Raw genomic sequence first — 20,114 nt, 5'->3', positions numbered from 1 at the left:
ACTACCTTCCACCAACTCCAAAACTAAGAATGCCATCAGGGAGATGGGGAGATGGCTCAGTGGTTAAGAGCACTGGCTGCTCTTCCAAAGGACCCGGGTTCAATTCTCAGCACACACATGGCAGCTCACAACTTGTCTGTAACTCCAGTTTCAGGGAATCCAACAACCTCACATGGACATACACGCAGGCAAAACCACAAATTCACAGGAAATAAAAATAAATACTTAGAAAAAAAGAATGCCATCAGATATGAGGCCTATGGAAAAGCTTCCCCCATCTTTCCGTAAGCACCGCTCTGATGTACCCACCAATGCATTTTAAACTTGCCTTGCCTTGTAATTTTCTTGATTGTGTAAAATTGTGAAACTTCATGGGACCACTTCCACGTTGGAACATGGAATTTGGAGTGACCGAAATCTATGTTCCAGAGCCATGGTCACACCAACTTAGTTCTAGAATGAACTATTTTTTCTCTCCTTTAAGGTGAACGCTATGGTTTCTGTGTCCATAGATGTGATTTAGCCCACCAGCAGGAGAAGGGAAAGACCAGAGATGGCTCCTAGCCTGCTTTCTCCAGAGCAGCTCTGGTGTGTATTCAAGGAAATCACTAATACAGGTTCTCTTGTAATCATAGTTTCAAACCTAAAGATCTTTCCCACGCAGAGAAGAGGCTGCTATGGCAACAGCTCCCACAGGTGGTCACTGTCCAGACTAACTGGGAATGCACAGTTTTAAAACAGCTCTGGTCTCAGTTGCAGAAACAAACAGTCCTTCGAGAAAGTTCTGCAGAACCAGTATCGGCTCTTCGGTAACTTCTACCCACAAGTCTGTACTCAGAACTAACAGACACCATTGACTTTCACCAGAGGACTTTAGGCTGCTTTCTATTCTGTTTCCATGGTAATGCTGATGCTTTGATCTGGAATTTCTTGGGTTTTCCTCTGCAAACAACCCCCAAGGCAGGAAGCACTTATTCCTTCTTACCTGGGTGCATCTGTATTTCCCAATGTTCTCCACACAAAACCCGCTCAAATTAAGCCAGTTTCCACATTCATTCAGAGAAAATCAAATAACCTCTAACCTCTAGACCTTCATTCATAAAGTTTCTGGGACTAGGGAATGAGACCATCTGATCTGGGCCACATTCTGTCCTCAACGTCTGGCTTGGGTTCTGCAGTTTCCAAAAGGCTGAGGCATGTGTTCGCTGACTCTCTGAAGCTATGGCATCTTGGGAAAATGACTCAGCCCCTGTGTCTGGACTTCCTTGATATGACCATCCCAGGAAGAGCTAAATAAGGTAATAAAGTCACTTAGGGGAACTAAAAATTGTCAACACCTACTGCTCTCCCTTCTTTTAGTCTTATTGTTCTTGGTGTTCCCTATATTCCCACAGAGCAATCTGTTCCATGATTTCTTTTTTTGAAGCACACAGTTCCCTGATGATGTTCAGTCTAGGACTGCTTGCTGGTGTTTCTCTTGTCCTAATCTCCTTAGGTAGACCGGCAGCCCCTTGTAGGCCGGGTTTATTTCAGTAATGTATGGCCCTCTAAGCACTCAGGGTACACTCTCAGACTGAGTGGTGGCAATGAAGATTAGAGATGCAACTGTCTCAAGCAGATGACCTTACAAAATGTGACTGAAGGCCAGGACTGTGGAGATGTTCATGTTCTCTGCCTCTGTTTAAACTTGAATTGCCTTTCACGACCCCAAAGGTAGACTTGAGGGGGTTTCCTTGATCTTTCTATTTTTCTTCCCAGTGTGGTCATATCTTTATTTAAAAATCTCCATTTTTTTTTTGCTTTCTACTATTAATTTGGCTCTTTTAATTGGTTTATTGACGATGGGTGAACAATGGCTTAGAGAACAGGCTGTGACCCCAAAGTTCAGTATGACAAGGTGGTCTAACTAATTACTAGGACTGTGTAAAATCTCATTGGGAGACAAGTTTTCCACTTGGATGGGGCCTTTTCCTTCTCCCAGCATGAGATTTCTGGGAAATTTCCCATTTCTTTGGGGTTCCCTGTTTTAATAGCCTGACAGTCTCTTCAGAATACTTTCACTTCTACCAGGCTAGTTACAAGCCACCAGTTTGTTTTAAGTCCTCAATCTGGAGGCGTCTGTGTCTGAATAAATAACCAGAATGCGGATAGGAATGAAGGCTAGAATAGATTTAGTATGTGTTCATAAGAAGCATTTTTTTTCTACTCCCTTGACTTGGCATAAGGAACTCCATCTTGGTTTGAGAAGGGCTCAGACCAGCCTCAAATTTAATATCCTGCTTCAGCTTTGTAACTGGGGAATGACAGGAAGACTGGCGCTCCAGGGTGACTCTATTTAATTCTGACAACTTCTCCGCTTATCTCCACTTCCCCATATGGAAGCACAAATCTTGGAGAAACTATTTTGTGGGCCAAGGAAGAGCCTACAACCAACATGTCTGTGGCCCAGGAAAAAACTTCAAGTACTTGGCTAGCACGCCCTAAATATTGTTTGCTACTTAAAACTTTAGCTTGAATTGAAGACTGGGAAGACCTTGCTTCAACAGCTGTGAGTTACTGCAGTTCTAGGTACAGACAATTTTCTCAGAAGGCCTCTAGCTAGACTAGCCACTCACATATCTGCATACAACTGAAGAATTCAGGTTAGGTATTCTGATAGTTTCATTGATGTTTTGACAGAGTTTTTTGATGGGATTTTTTGAGACAGGTTCTCATGTAGCACAGGCTGGCCTCAAGCTATGTGACTGAGGCTTACCTCAAAACTCCTGGTCCTTCTACCTCCACATCCCAAGTTCTGGGATGACAGGCATGTGCCACCAAGCATAGCTCAGTTTACACATTTTGACTCATAAAAACAACACAAAAAAGTAAACTATTAATAGTTATTAAAGAAAATCTTTGACTGTATGATCCCAGAGCAATCATGGAGTTAACTCTGCAGAGACCCTAAGTCATGCAAGAATCGGAGAAGCCCATTGGTCTTATTCCTGTTCCGCCGTAACACTGTAAGACACAGGCACAAAAGATCTACATCCAAAGGTCAGGCTGCACTATGTATGATTCATCAACCCTCTGCTGCAGGAGCAATGTCCCTTGAGGAAGACAGTGTTAACCATATCTTTGTTACACAAGGATTTCATAACATTCGCTGCTAAGCAGAAGCTTCACCCACATGCTTGCACCTAAGTCCTCTCAGTTCCTGGTTCAACATGGCTGAGCCCAGCCCAAGGCTGTACCTTCCATAGCTTGCTCATTTTAGAGGCCCCACAAAAGGTGATCCCCACAAGGCTGATGTAACTGAAGGTATTCTTTACTTAGGAGAATCCCACATGCCATCCACCTTAGGACTCAGGTTTTCTCATGTTCCCACAGTCCTGAAATACTACATGTCTTAACTTTGACCCTGGGCCCCAGTTCCACAGGAAGCAGTTTTCCTACCTTAAAGAGACATAATATAATGATCTACCATATATTCTTTGGTATTTGATATCAAAGGGAATATAGTGGTTACATATAGGCAAAATATATTGAAAAGTAGAAATTATTCTGCTGTCAATTTTCCAACTACAATTACGAAATCAAATCTGTACCCTAATATAAAAAGCCCTTGACTCTCATCACACATATCTTATTTATGTGTTTATTCAATAAATGTTTATGTATCCACTCAACTATCAAATATGAATTATTTGTTCTTTTGCAAGTCACTGAATGCTGTGAAAGCAATAAATATGATACAATCACACCTAAGATTGCAGTGAATTCTTCAAACAATGTATTTGTGGGGAGAAAAAAGGTTATACATCTCTTACTGAACAAGATGTTCAAAATGTGGGTTTAAAGAAATGGTACAACGGAAAACAATAAAGCTAATAACTAGTTTTTCATCATCATTGGGAGAAAATAATCTCTTTTTATAAAAAGAGATGTGGGAAAATCCATAGATTAAAAACAAAACCATTCAAACCGGTTGTGTTGGCTCCAGCCTGTAATCCCAGGCCTGGAGAGGCCGAGGGAAGAGGGCTGCTGGAAAGCTGGAGCCTGCCCAGGCTACACAGTGAGACCTGTCTCCAAGAAAAACCAGGCAAGCAAGCAAAGCAAGAAAGAAAAGTCCTTAATACATATATTAAAAAAATCCCACATGGTTCTCATATCAAGTTCCTCCTCTTTTCTGAAACAAAATTTCCCCATGATATGGTCCAGGACAGACTCATCTTCAAGCGCTTCCTGATTCAAGGACTATAGATAAGTGCTCCCTACCATACCCAGCCCTTAATATGGATCTTCATTAAGGTTAATAAAAACATTATACAGAAGCTGTAATAACATTTCTGAGATAACTGGAACCCTGAGCACTGCCTAGATATTTAATAATACTGAGGAATCACTGTCAAATTCATCAGCTGAAGAGTATTTACTCTTAAAGATATGTAGATATGTAGTAAAATATTTATGCAAGAACAACAGATTTGAAATTTGCTTCCAAGTATTTTGACCACTACCAGAAATTGGGTCTGTAAGTCAAAACGGGTCAAATATTGTAACGTCAGACTAACAGTCAGGAAAAGGATGGAGGCGCGGATGGAACAAACGTGGCCAGGAGCTGACTACTAAACTCTGGGCGGTGGGTTAGTGCCAACTTTACTCCTTCCTATGTGTATAAGACTTGTCCACAGTAAAGCTGGTTTAAAAAAAATATTTTGTTATTTTTCACTTGTGAGTGAGTGTGTGTGTGTGTGTGTGTGTGTGTGTGTGTGTGTGTGTTACTTATGTGCATGCCTGTAGAAGCAAAAGGAGGTGTTTGGATCTCTTGGAGCTGAGGTTAAAGGTGGTTGTGAGCCACTTGACATAGGCACTAGGAACCAAAGCAAACTACGAAAGTTCCCCTAAAAGCACGGAGCACTGAGCCACCTCTCCAATCCCTAATCCTGTGTTATCTTCAAAATAAATCAGACACTTAGAAATATCAAAGGTGAAACAAAGGATCACTGCTAAACAGTCTGCCTGAAGTACTTATTTTCCAATGCAGAGATAAACATCTCTCAACCTGGAACAGCTAGCTAAGTGTTCCCTCAAACTCTCACCGTGGGGTCAGAAGAAATGGCTTCTCCATTCTGAGCACTTGTTGTTCTTCTAGAGGATTGGGGTTCAACACATGGAGGCTCACAACTGTCCATAACTCCAGATCCAAGGGATCTGAGGCCCTCACTCACCTCTGTAGGTACCAGACATGTACATGGTGCACAGACATACAGGCAAGCAGCCTATATGCATTTAAAAAAATCTAGTAGTGGTTAGCCATATGTATACCACAATTCTGTAGCTAATATTCAACCAAGCACTGGTCTATACTAAACATATATAGACTTCTTTTCTTGTAATTATTCCCTAATGATACAACACAACAACTTTTATTTACTATTAAGTATTAAAAGTAACTGAGGGGTAATTTAAAGTAAATGGGAGATATGGATAGGTTCTATGCCAACATTACTACATCATTTTCCATGAGGCTATCTTGCAGGGGAGGGGAATCCTGGGGACCAGGCCCCAATGATAGCACAGGATGTTGTCCCTTCTCAAACCTAATGAGATACCTAAGGTAATTCACTTTGTGTCTTTTCTTTGTTTTTTATTGTAAATCAGAATGTTCCACATCTACCTCAAGCTCAGTTCTAAGGAGCCATGGGACCCTGCACACAAGCCACATGACTCTCATCCGTCAGTCCCTTCCCCTACACACAGAAGCCAGTGACCTCTATCACCTCCAGGGTGGTCTCTGGGTCTCTAATTGTCCTGTCCTCCCTTTGTTTAGCAACGGATGGGCTCCCCAGTCAGGCACAGGGCTTGACGCCTCTCTCACTATTTAACAAGGGCTATACCTTCTATGAGCTAAGTTAATTGAAATGTAGGGGTGGTCAGACCACTTAGCCAACTGAAAAACCACAACCACATAGACCCATCCCCATAGAGAACTCTTGGAACTCATTCAGTCACAGAACAGAAAAGAACATGAGACTCACACTACTAAGGGTGTCTGAACTACTGTGTTCCCAAGCTAATGGCCTATGATAGAACAGACAGAACGATAGTTAAGACTTCTTAACAGACATGCGTAATAATTATGATAGTTTTCAAACATATTTCAGAGCCTGAAAGCATGTTTCACAGTATGAGACCTAAGTTGGTTGCTGGAGCTTGGTTGGAGCTGAGCGACAGGCAAGGAGAGGTGACCGTCAAGCTCTGCGAATCTGTCACATCCTTTGTACTTTTCTCTGGGACACTGGTGTGAGCAAAGCCCATGTGTACTTGTGTCTGCAAGTGGGTACATGCAGAGGAGGAAATATAAACAGCACACAAAACACGATAGGAAGAGGAGAAAGGGCAAGGCCTGCACAAAGGTCCTGCTACTGCTCTGATGAGACAGACTACGACTCATTAATGCACGGTCACAACATGTGCTTTCTAAACAACCAAAGACTATTACCTTGATGTGCTTAACTCGCTCTTCTTTTTCTGTCTTTGGTTTCTTTCCTGTGGCAACAAAAAGGTAGTTCTGGATCAGTTCACAAAGGACAGAGGAAGATGGGCTTTCCCCCAATAAATTCTTTCTGAAACCCACTGCCTCAGCTATACGAGATCGGAATGACAAATCTTTTGGTCTTTGGTGCCTTGAAAGTCATTTTCCCAAGGCAAGTGAAGGCAGAATTATCACCTCCAGGGTGAACAAGTGTTCCACCCTTCAAAGAGACGACAGAGGCAGAAATGAAGCGTCAAAAAGGACACCAGATCTACAGCGAGGGATCATGTCTTTAATCAGTAGAGGGCTTTACCTTTCTTAGAAGGGCGTTCGGATAAGGGCAGCATCCGGTACACTCTGAAGGCATTGTTCCCTTTCTTTATACTTCTGTCTTTCACTTCTTCGATATCAGGCAGAGAATTCATGGCACACCGAAAATTCGCTTTCCATGTTTTTGGATCAGGTTTATCTACTCCTGGTTGATGCTTTCCTAGCAAAATAGCCCAAATAAAGAAAAAGAGGGAGGGCATTAGACACAGGGGAGGAGGTCTAAAACAGTACTGAGAGAGACAGAGACAGAGCAAAGAGCCTCTGTTGCAGATGACTAACAATCCTGCTTTGCCGGAAGCTGAGGTATTTCTAAGGCACAGGCATTTTATTTTAAAAACCAAGCAGCATAGTTCAGCTGAGATTCATTCTGGATGAGGACACAGAGGCTTCCAGTCTGAGGAAACACAATCAGCTGAGGAATGGGCAAGGTAAGGTGGCTGTGGCTTGTTCTGCTTCTCTGATCTTCCAGCATTCACCCCAATACCTGGCTCTGAGTTTGATTTTATTAATAAGATGCTTTAAGACTCCTGCTACAGGGCTGGAGAGATGGCTCAGAGTTTAAGAGCACTGACTGCTCTTCCAGAGGTCCTGAGTTCAATTCCCAGCAACTACATGGTGGCTCACAACCATCTGTAATGAAATCTGGCACCTCCATATATATACATACATACATACATACATACATACATACATATATATATGTGTGTGTGTGTGTGTGTATTTTTTATTTATATGTATGTGTGTGTGTGTATATAAAATCTTAAAAAAAAAAAAGATTCCTGCTACAGACCACACTAGGACAAGCTGTTCTATCTGGTTCTACCATCCAATTTGAGGGGGAAATAAAATGGTAGATGAAGAATCAAACCATAGATAAGTCTAGAAAGCCCACAAGCAGAATTAACTAGCTTCGAATAATAAGTAAAAAGTCCACTTCTAAAGATAGCTCCTTGCAGAAATTTTGTAATAAATAGATATGTGACTATAAGTCAGTAGTGCTAAAATTCCCCTCGTAACCCTTAGGAACTTATGAGAATACAACATCTATGGGAAATTTAAGGGCTGGGACCCTCTAGGATGGGTGGAGACATCTGAGTGATGCTGTCCATCCTCCTCATACATCCCGAGATGTACCTGGGGACAAGTCCCGGGATTTCAGAGCTACCTTCGCGAGGTCATAAGGCAGGATGTTTGTGTAACAAAAGCAAAAGTCAACAACAGCAAGTGTGTAAGTAGGCAAGCCAAGGGCTAGTACCTGTATGAATCGCCCAGTTTCTGAAGAGCGGGGCGTCCTTTTCCACATCCCAGCCGTGTCTAGCTGCATGCATCCAGGGGATCTGGAAAATCTTCTTTTCCTGAAATGAGATGGGGGGGGGGGAGTTAAGTAAAAACTACAGTTGTGGGGTTTGGCTGAGGACAGCATGGGCTGGTGAAGTCTTAGTGCTAAATCCCACAACTAAGCAACACTGAGTTTGTGAGGGTCTGCAACTGTAAAACAAGCACATGGCCTGGGAAGGTGGATCCACCAATAAAGAGAATGAAGACCCAAGTTCAAGCACCGACATAAAAAGCCAGGAGTGTGGCCGGGCGGTGGTGGTGCATGCTTTTAATCCCAGCACTCGGGAGGCAGAGGCAGGTGGATCTCTGTGAGTTTGAGGCCAGCCTGGGCTACAGAGTGAGATCCAGGAAAGGTGCAAAGCTACACAGGGAAACCCTGTCTCAAAAAACCAAAACAAACAAACAAAAAAAGCCAGGTGTGGTGTGTGCCTGTGTCTTGGTTAGGGTGACTATCGCCATGATGAAACACCATGACCAAAGCAATTTGGGAGGAAAAGGTTTATTTGGCTCATGCTTTCATATCACTTTTCATCACTGAAGGAAGTCAGGGCAGAAATTCTAACAGAGTAGGAACCTGGAGGTAGGAGCTGATGCAGAGGCCATGGAGGGGTGCTACTTACTGGCTTGTTCCACATTGCTTGCTCAGCCTGCTTTCTTACAGAATCCAGGACCACCAGGCCACTGGGGGCACCACCCACAATGGGCTGGGTCCTCCCCCATCAATCACCAATTAATAAAATGCCCTACAGGCTTGCCTACATCTTATGGATACATTTTCTTAATTGAGGTTCCCTCCTCTCAGATGACTTTTAGCTTGTGTCAAGTTGACATTAATCTATCCAGCACAGCCTATAATCCTCGAGCTAGAGAAGTAGAGACCAGGAGATCCCTGGAGCATCCTGGCCAACTAATCTTGCTCAATCAGTACGCTCCAGGTACAAGGAGAGACACTGTCTCAAAAAATAAGGTGGAGAGCCAAGGGAAGACAGCCAACATCAAACATGCACAAGTACAAACATATGAGTGTGCACACACACAACACACACACACACACACACACATAATTTGAAGAAAACTAAAATTAAAGAAAAATCCCACTGCCCCATTGGGTCCCTAATTCTGACAATCCATGCAGGAAGGAATTCAGAATCTTGCATGGTCTGGAAGAACAGGAGTGTATTGTAAGGTCAAAGGTGAAGATTTAGGCTACAGTGAGGTGTTCCATGCTTTGTTTTTCTTCCCTTTTGTACAGCCACAGAAAACCAGCCACTGGATGAAACTTCTAGCATATATTTATTATTTCTTCTGTCATGTTTCTAAGGAAATGTCTAGTGTATGGGTGACCACTGCTGCAGAAAACAAGTATCTTCCATTTTGCATAGGTATTTACCAAACATAGGGGTGTGTGTGAGTGTGTGAGTGTGTGAGTGTGTGAGTGTGTGTGTGTGTGTGTGTGTGTATACTGTTTTAAATCCCTCCAGTCCACTGTCCCAGACACAAGAGCAGGAAATGCAAAGATATCCAATCCATGAGGTCATACTCATTCTCCAGCAAAAAGTTCAATACAAACCCTACATCCTACACTAGACTCTATCTTTCTTACCACCTAAGCACAACTCATGAATGATTAAGTCAAACCCAGCAAACACATGCTCAGAAACTAACACTCTAGAAAAAGGTCCTACTCAGGGTGACACCTCATGTGTGAAAGGAAGGTGGGTAGGCCCCCCCCCCACCACACCTGTGGACTGCACATCTGACTATGCACATGTCCACGTGGTTAGGTAACCCCCCCTCCCCCAGCCACACCTGTGCGCTGCACATCTGACTATGCATGAACATATGAGGCTCACTTTTGTTTCTGGCAATCACAGAAGGAGCTAAGTAAATGCTTATAATTTCCATTTTACAAGTGAGGGAACTGAAGAAAGGAATTCAATTATTTTACCAAGGAACTTTTGGTTCAACGTATCTAAATGCAGAGTCAAAGTCGTGTGACCCCTTATTAGTCCATACATTGTCTCCCATCCTCTACATTTAGATTCTCTGCCCTGTAGTCTTGATTCTGTGGAATGTGGGGGGGGGGGGTTGGGAGGTAGGGATGAGTGTTTTGTTTGTTTATTTAAAGCTTTTGGGCAGTTCTGGTCATTGCTGATTATCCAGGATCTCTCCCTGCACCACACAAGGGGGCAGAAAAAGGAGGTCAGTAGGGAATTGCCACCAACGGATCTCACACAGTGAAATCTAGAAAAGGACCCAGCACTCTCAAAGAGACCTCTAGACAGATCCACTTACAGGGACTCAACTGACAACATTTTAAAATGCTGGAGAGTTTCCAGAACTGTTGGGGGGGGGGGGATCTACTGTATTTATAATAGTTCGTTAATAAAGAAGAACCAAAGTGACAGACATTTTCATAAACTCTTCACTGTTCGGTGTGTACTGCCCACAGGTGCGCCAATGAGCAGGGGGATCAGAAGGCTGAGCGGAATTTTAATTTTTTAATGCGTGTGAAAAATCAGAGAGCAAAATTGCTTTGTGATGTTCTTGTGAAAAATGAATACAAATAAAAAGAAGCTGATTTCATGGAAATGATTTTCCTGCTGGCTAGATTTCAAAATGCTAGAAGGTGCAAGGAGGAGGCTGGGGAGAAAACACATCAATGCCCATAGAATAGTTGTTCTCAACCTTAGCTACAGAAGTCTCCTTTTACACTGGGTAGCATTCAGTGCGGACTTGCAACCAGTCCAAGTGCTGAGAATAAGTGCCTACTGAGTGTCGGCCCTAAACAGGACATCTCTGTCAATCTCCCCAAGACTCCGGGGACATCACTGAAGAAGGGGCAGAAAGACTGCAATAGTGGGAGAAATGGAAGGAATGCTGTGACATTACATGACTGTTGAGGAGCGCTATGACAGCACACGACCACTGCATTAACTAGCAGCAGCTATGGTTATCTGCACAAAACCAAGCCAGTCCAAATTTAGAAAGGACGGGAGACAGGATCACAGAGTCTCACCCCAGCTGAGAAGATATAATGTCAGTTGATGGCTGCTCAGGGAGGGACTGCCATTTTCCTTTGGGGGTATGGCTGCTAATATATTGCTCATGCTCTGGCTGCTGGCCCCACACCCATGCACATGTGGAAGGCACTAACAGAACTCAGTGGAAGATTAAAACAAAAAGACAGTGAAAATGAAGGTTGGAGGGGAGATATATTTGGAGGAGGTTCAGGAGGAGTACGAAGGGGAATTGGGAATGGATCTGGTCTGGTCAAAATATATTGTTTACATGTATGAAACTGTCAAAGAATCCATATAAAATATTCTTTAAAAAAAGATTACAGATATTTTTTTCCTGGAATTCATCCCTATAATTTAAAGCTTCCTGCTTAAAAATACAGACTCTGAAGAACATGTTGTACCTTTTTTCTAGATGAAAAAAGTTCTAATGTCACACAATTAGAATTCTGTTCCACAAGACACAGAGTGATATCTTTCCAAGCATTTCATGCATGTGCATATATACACATGCATACACACACACACACACACACACATATGTGCACACACATATACATTTGTTCACACACACACAAAAATGTGGTCTCACAGAAATCAAACAAAAATCATGAAATCATAAAAATGTTGACTGAATCTAACAATTGCCAGTACAGATCATGCTGACAGGGGTAAAGAACCCAAATAGAGCGTGAGTCACTAAAGAATTACAGACTGAAACACCAAGCATCTCGCCCCCACCAGAATGGCTACAGAGGGGATAAGAGAAAACGAGAATATAAGAAGCATTTGTGAAGATCCGGGGACACTGGAACTCCCATGCACTGCTGAGTGAATGTGGAATACAGCAGAGCCACCATGGGGGAAATACTCTGGGCATTCCTCAGAAAGTTAAACACACAAGTTGCCTGTGGGCAACTCCCTAATTTCACTTAATGTCTGGATGTGTACTCAAAAAAATTACAGCAAGTATTCAACAAAAACTGAGATGTGGATGTGCACATACTTACAAAGCCCAAAGATGGAAACAGCCCAAATGCTCGCCGGCTGGTAAAATCCATAAACTAAGTGTGGCATGTGCATACAGTGGAATATCATTCTGCTCTTTCCTGTATCCCACTTGACATCATTCCATTTAGTTTGTACAGATCACATGCAACCACCTGAGTGAACTGTGCAAGAATATACTGACAAAAAGACTCCTGACACTAAGGAACAGACACCAAACGGCCCCATTCATAGGGAATAACCAGGGAAAGCAAAGCTATAAGGGCTGAGAGCAGCTCAGCCGTTGCACTAGGGAAGGAAGAAATGGGCAGTGACCCATTAATGAATATGGTGTTTGATTTGGGTGGGGTGAAAAAAAAGGTTTGGAAGGAGATGGTGGTGGTATTTGGGAAATACTGTGAAGGTGCCTAATGTCTCTGAAATGCACACTCTAAAATAAAATAGTTAAAGTGGTTAGCTTTTTTGAAACTGTACATAACTGGGGCTGGAGAGATGGCTCAGAGGTTAAGAGTACTGACTGCTCTTCCAGAGGTCCTGAGTTCAGTTCCCAGCAACCACATGGTAGCTCACAACCATCTGTAATGAGATCTGGTGCCCCCTTCTGGCCTGCAATCATACATGCTGTATACACAATAAATAAATAAATCTTTAAAAAAGAAAAATTATACCTACCTTTTTTTTTTTGAGCTGAGGATCTAACCAAGGGCCTTGCGCTTGCTAGGAAAGCGCTCTACCACTGAGCTAAATCCCCAACCCTATACCTAACTTTTACCTAGTTTTTCATACTGTATAAAAAGCATCTTAGAGTTTAAAAAATATTCTAATGGAAAAATATGAGTTTCATGTTAAAATGCATTCTATTTTATATTTATATGTATGTGTGTCTGTGTATGTGTTGGGAGGGAAGCATATGTATATGGGAGTGCAGGTCCAGAGGATCCCCCAGAGCTGGGGTGACAGCTGGTTGGAAGTCACCCTGATGTGGGTGCCGGGAACTGAAGCAGAGTCCCCTCCAAGAGAAGTATACTTTCTCAAGGGCTGGACCATCTCTCCAGAGCCAAGATTCATTTTAAAATTGAGATTTGCAGCAAGCATTTTTGTCAAAGATCTTTGTGCTTCCATGGACAGAAACTGTGTTGTTACATGTCTGTGTAGACCCTGAGGCATCTTCAGAGTCCAGTGGCCCGGAATCCCTCACAGTCCTGCACACACAGTGGCTGTACACACTTTGAACAGAAGACTGCTCCTAAGTCCTCCTGTATGTGCATACGAAGAGGCCTGGGCAACTGAGGAAGAGCTGGCTGAGTTGAGCAAATCACCGGAGGCTCTCTTGAGCAGGGTGAACAGCACACACCTTGGTTCCCATGGAAACTAGTTCTGTCATCTCTCTATTTCTCCCCAACCCTGATAAGATGTTCCAACTGGTTTGTTCCTTCTGTTTGGACTTTTTACCCTGTGAAGAGATAGCCTTAAAAACACAAGCCTGTTTCAAAGTGAAAAGAGAGAGTCCTTTGATCTGAGGAGTGGCCACAGTGCCTTGGTCTAAGTGGATCTCTACTGGGAATATCGAATCCCCAGAAGGGAAATCACAGAGCCACCAGAGAAATGATTAACCCAGTGGTGGATGTCTCCTTCATTCCTAGATAAATGGCCTTGGAAAATTACAAGCAACCATACAGACAAATCTGGGACTAGCCTGGATTCTCCACCAAGTCAACGACAAGAAAGAAAACAAAAACAGGACACTTCCTGCTCACAGTCAGCAAAGACCTGAGAGTCATAAAACCCAACCTGCAAACCAAACACAGACATACAGCAAGAAGATTATGTACCATAACCAAGTAGGCTTTATACCTGAGCTGCAGGATGGTTCAACATATGCAAGTCAATAAAAGTAACTGGCCACATGAAGGGACTTAAAGACAAAAATCACATGACCATCTCAATAGATGCAAGATCCAACATGCCATCATGGTAAAAGTCTCAGATAAGGTAGGCTAGAAGGAACATAATAAAGGCTATATGTGAGAAACTCAAGACAATGTCATCCTAAATGAAGAAAAGTTTAAGTCAACCCCACTTGAAATTAGGAATGAGACAGGATGTCCACTAGCTCTACTCCTTTGCAATATTGTGCTCAAAGCACTAGCTAGAGCAACAAGGCAAGAGCAAGAAATTAAAGGGATATAAATAGGGAAAGGAGTCAAACCATCTCTATTTGCAGATGACATGATACTGTACATTAGAGATCCCAACAATTCTACAGAAATCTTCTAGAAATGATCAATTCAGTGATGTGGCAGGATACAGAGTCAAGAAAGCATCTTCAACAATGGTGCTGGGGAAACTTACTGTCCACGCAAAGGAAAGAAACTAGATCTGTATCTATCACCATTCACAAAACTAACTCCAGATGGATCAAAGACCTAAAGGTGAGGCCTGAAAACCTGAAAGTCCTTGAGGAAAACACAAGCAGTGCTTATATGATACAGATACAGGCAATGACTCCCTGGGTAGGACTTCACTGGCCCAAGAATTAAGGTCAACAATTGACAAGTGGGACTTCATGAAACTAAAAGCTAAAGAAACAATCAGTCGGGTGAGGAGTAAGCCCAGAGAATGGGTGGGAATCGTGGTCAGCTATACATCTGAGAAGAGGATTAATATATATAGAGAATATATAGAGAACTCAAAAATGAAAGTCAAACAAAACAAACCTAAGACCTGCTCAAAAACAGACCTAAATCTGAACATAGTACTCAAGAGAAGAAAAAAATGTCTAAGAAATATCTTTAAAGTGTTCGCCATCCCTAAGCAATTAGGGAAATCCAAATCAAACAGTTCCGAGATTTAACCTCTTCCCCCAGTCAGAACGGCGAAGACCAACAAATGACGGACAGAAAATGCTGGAGAAGGGACGCGGAAAAAGGAACCCTCACTCACTGTCGGCAGGGTTGCGAACTAGTCCAACCACTCTGTAAATCATTGTGGGGAAGCTAAAAGCAGATCTGCCATGTGACCCAGCCTACTCTGTGGATATTTTGCTCAGCATGCCCATTGCTGCTCTATGCACAATACTTGGGAAATGAAAACAACTTCAACGTCTTCCAACTGATGAATGAATAAGGAAATGTGGTACGTATACACTCTGGAAATCAGCTGTAAAGAAAAATGAAATCATGAGATTTGCAGGTAAATGGATGGAACTAGGAAAGATTGTAGAGTGAAGTAACCCAGACCTAGAAAGACAAACATCAAATGTTCTCTCTCATCTGAGGATTCTAGCTCCAAATCTTCAGGTATGAGTATATAACACAGACTAACTATGGAAACCAGGAAAGTGAAACGAGACCATTGCAGGGGTTGAGGGTGGGATAGCAACAGAGAACAGCAGGGTAAAAGGATCTGGAGGGGGAAACTGGAAAAACATTGGGGCTCTAGTTAGAAAGGGGAAAGAGAGAAATACAGCAGAAGAATAAACAGTAAAATTGCAGTAAGGATGTCTGAAAAAGCCATGAGGAACCATACAATTAACTCTTCACTAAAACTATCTATAATACATGTAAGCTGGTATGTAGATGCACATACTTAGTTTAAATGAAATTTTCCCATCTGGGCTGACCATCCTTCCCCCAAGAGCCACAGACCACCGGGTAAAACTCCAACAGGCATAAGAAGCCCTCTTTTGAGTTGTTGCTCAGAGTGGTCCAAAAGATTCCCAAAATATTATAGACTCTTGCTGTTGCCTTTAATTGACTACCCCACCTTATCCCACCCCCTAGGTGGAAGCTAAGTAAGTCCCTATTGTTTAAGACAGTATGCATTTCGGACCAAGGACCCAGAAGCCCTGAGGTGGCTGGATCTAACCTGAACACTTCCTCCCTGAAGACTAGCTCTCATGGTATCAGAAGGTGCCATCCCCAAGGAGGGAGGCAGCCAACAATGGACCCAGCTTTGACACCTATGAACCACAAGGATGATCGGCATCACACACTAACCCTAAGGGTTCTGTAGTGGTACACATACCTCGGTGGTAACCAACAGCTCTCGAATTGGACTTTGAACTTAAGACCTAGTCATCAAGAGGGAAATCATGGCTGGTACTGGAAACCCAGCCAACTACCCAGGATTAGTGAAATCAAGGCTCTTCAAGGAGAAGCCACAACCTCCGTTTCGCTAAACCAGCACAATCCCTAACTACATTCTAAATATTTGTTCTCACACCCACAGATAAGTGCAGCTCTCAGCCCTCATCAAGGAAACGCTCTTTGCAACAGACAGAGCATTACAGAAAACAATCACTCAAAAGGCAGAGTTGTGGAATCCAGTCCTCACTGGTGCATCTGCAACACAACTCTTGCACCTAAGGCTCAGGGATAATTGCAGAAGAGGTAGAAGAAAGATTGTAAGAGCCAGAGGATCGGAAAATTTGCTGTGAGACTGTGCCTCCTAGATATGTCGGAAAGCACACCCATGAAGTCTCACCAACAAGGCTGCCTGAACAAGGATGGCATCAAGGGACATGGTAATGTGGAACCTCAGGAGGCTTCAGCCCTAGGCAAAGAGACACAGGCACCTAAGCAAAGCTGAGAGTGAGAAAAATATTCTTCCCCAGGGAAGGGCACACCAATTGGTTATCCAATACCAAATGATCAATCCTAAAGACATACATACCAGTAACGTCATACAGACTGATCAGGTGGTATTTAGGTATTTGGGAATAGATATATAAAAAAACAGAAGAAAATGAGGCCATGAATTTGAAAGAGAGTAAGTAGGGTTCATGGGAGAGTGTAAAAGGAGGAAGTGATGTAATTACATTTATATCTCAAAAAAATAAACAATTTAATTTAAAGTTATCTTGGGAATACAGAGGCATCTGAATATAAGTGGGACAGTGGTACTAGAAAAATTACTATTGACTTTGTCCAATTTACAAAGATATAGTAGATAGGTAAGAAAATATCCTAACTCTTACAGATGTACACTATCATCCAACGGTTTTAAGATACCACCCCCTCCTACCCACACAGAAAAAATAAAGCAAGTAGCAAGAAATCTAGATGTGGGCACATGAGAATTTGGTCTCCTATTCATTCTAGACATATGACTCAGCCATACTGCGTTACCTGCCAACACTGTCATGAAAAGTAGATGGTCCTTCCAGGGCCTCCTTCATCAGTAATTCAAGTGCTGCTTTGGCAACATCCTAGATGCTCATTGGGACTCTTGCAATGAGACCTTGTTGTATGACAGGTTTCCTTCAATTTTATTAGAAATGGGAATGGAAACAAATGAAGGCACACTTAATCACCTACTGTGTCTTACTAAGAATGCCCTACATGGGCTGGACTCTTCCTTGGAGATAGACACAACAGTAGCCAAACCACTAATCCTAACTTTGATCTCTCTTTTTCTTTCTTTTTTCTTTTTGTTGTTTAATTTTTTGTCATGTTTTGAGGCAGGGTTTCCATATAAGTCCATTTAGACTCAAATGTTCACCAATACTGAGGATGAAGGTTACAGATATACACCACCATGCTTGTTAATCTTAGTATTTAAAAAAGCCATGAATTTGGGCCATTACCTTCATTAATAGGTTCACAAGTCCCTCTATATAGACAGCCTCTTACTTGGTCAGGCATTAGGTCTGGGGCTGTGCATAGAGTAACCATCAGGACAGTCATGCCCTGTATGACAGCTTCCAGGCATAGGTAAAAATGCATTCTGAGTGTTAACTGCTATGGTTTGGATATGGCTGGAGTGTTTCTTGCAAGGCTTTCTTAAGGTTTGCAGCATGGATGGGTTGAGATGATGGAAAGTTTAAGTGATGGGGGTCTAGTGGAGAATAATGAATCACAGGCTCAGCTCTAATGAATGGGTCGGTGCTGTTTGGGGAAGTGGGTCAGGTCTGGTAGGAGTATCCTAGTTCCTTAAAGAATCTGCTGGGGTTGTTGGTCTGTTTGTTGTTTTTAACAGCAAGCTGCCCTGTCCAGGTCTTTTCTCCTAGATTTCAGATTTGTCTCCCTGTTGTCAAGCAGCCCTCACCAGGACGTGTTCTGCTTCAGCCACCTGTACTGAGAGTTGGATAAATCCTATGGCATGCAGTTTAACACATTCTGTTACAGTAGTGCACCAGAACACCAACTGTGGTGTAAGAGAATCACAACGTCTTGGGGATGATGCATATCTTTTCCTAGTATCCCAACAGTCTTCAACAGGAAACAATGTATTGGAAAGACCTCAACCCACTCAAAATACCAAGAGGGTTCTGGGAGTCCTTGTGATGGAAAAACAACAGGCTCTTGGTGATTGATGAATGCCAACAAGCCTAAGTTAGAGAAAACCTATAAAAGGTCCCCATGGAAGTTTAGGTATGGATAGAAAATTCCCTGACCCATCTCAGGCCTGTACTGTCCATGTGCACAGAATCACACCTGCTATAGCCCAGCCCTTGTGGGTCACCTGTCTAACAGGGACCCTCAGACACTGAGCAGCTTAGAAATTCCTGTGTCAATATTGTCCTGAGAAACCAAGGTATCTAGAGCCAGTGACATGTTCCTTTCAATCATATGGTCCTAGGTCCAACTCTAGCCGAAGTTGCCTATAAGAAGGCAAGGCGGTCCCCTTCCCTACTCTTCTTTGGGAAGAGAATTGTGGTGCCAAGAGACTGAGAAGGGATACCCAGCAGGGAAGGGCCCCTGAGCATGCCAAGGGTTTAGTTATACAATGAGAAATTATTGTCTCTGGCCCTAGAACAGAAAAATATGAACAGGGCTGTGAATATACCTCACTGGCAGAGTACTTGCCCAGCAGCACAAGGCTTTTTTATCCCCAGCGCTGGAGGTAGTGGGTAGCAGAAAAGCTGTCTCCACAGAGAGGGAAGTACTTACAGGGTGCACTTTTTTCCTAGGGCTGTTATAAAAAACCTGGGTGGTTTACAATAGAAATGCATTCTACCACAGTTCTGAAAGTCAGAAGTCCAAAATCAATGTTTTGGCAGACTTTTTTTTTCCTTCAAAACTTCTAGGAGAGTCTTTTCTCCCTCCTGCAGCTTCTGAAGATCTTGGAGTCCCTTGGCTGTGGCTTCATTGCACCCACCTCTGTCTTCACAAAGCTTTTCCTCTGTGTTCCTCTGTCTCTTCTAAAGACACCTGCCCTCGAACTCAGGGACCCAGGCAGATAATCCAGATGCTCTCCTCTTGAAGTCCTTAACTGCACTAAAAGCCCCTTTCCAAATAAAGTCACATTCCCAAGTTCTAGCGGTTGGGATGGGTCTCTGGAGGTAGAGACTACTGGTCAACCTCCTGCAGAGACCACCTAACTACTGGTTGCCAGGTAAGTCAACCTCCTGCAGAGACCACCTAACTACAGGTTGCCAGGGCCTAGTTGACAAAAGAGGCACAATGGCACCCCATGTTCTCCACATACATATGTACTTCAGAACAAACAACAGAAAGAACAGACAACTCAGGTGTGAGAAAAAGAAAGAGCAGTAACAGACCACTTGCTTCTCTTAGAACTGAGAAAAACACACTTCACTCTCACACCATGAGTCCAAACAAGTGCCCCTTACCTCTCTGTACCTCAGTTTCCTAGTCTGCAACATGAAAAATAACAGCCTTTTCCCAGAGTAGGGATTAAGTGAGTTGATGTATGTAATGCTTTGCTTAGAAAAGGAAATAGCACAAAATACTCAGTAAATGTCAGCTGCCATTACTATTTTCTGCTACCCTACATTTCCCCATACTGTCACTAAACTACCACTCTCTTTCCTTTTACCTATATTTGTACTGCAGCTCACTGAGCAGTCAAGGGTGGCCTGAGTTCTTGCTTGTATTTTTAGAAGAGACTAACTATATACCTAAACCTCAACTAACTATAGATGTTGCAAGTTT

At 42.9% G+C, this 20,114-nt stretch overlaps 1 protein-coding gene across 5 annotated transcripts in view; it reads right to left on the bottom strand.

Moving 5' to 3' along the window:
- The window catches only part of Irf2 (interferon regulatory factor 2), a 107,618-nt gene that overhangs the window by 32,074 nt on the left and 55,430 nt on the right, over positions 1-20,114 (bottom strand). For all 5 annotated transcript variants that reach the window (XM_036166668.1, XM_036166669.1, XM_036166666.1 and 2 more), the window contains 3 exons: positions 8,106-8,205; positions 6,834-7,010; positions 6,488-6,534 (listed from right to left, as the gene is read on the bottom strand). In XM_036166668.1, coding sequence (XP_036022561.1) covers positions 6,488-6,534; positions 6,834-7,010; positions 8,106-8,205 — 324 coding nt within the window. The remainder of the gene's footprint in view (positions 1-6,487; positions 6,535-6,833; positions 7,011-8,105; positions 8,206-20,114) is intronic.

This window comes from Onychomys torridus, chromosome 17 (assembly GCF_903995425.1).
Source record: "Onychomys torridus chromosome 17, mOncTor1.1, whole genome shotgun sequence".
NCBI classification, from domain to species: domain Eukaryota; kingdom Metazoa; phylum Chordata; class Mammalia; order Rodentia; family Cricetidae; genus Onychomys; species Onychomys torridus.
The sequence above is the reverse complement of the archived record's forward strand: the minus strand, read 5'-3'. Positions and strand labels throughout refer to the sequence as shown.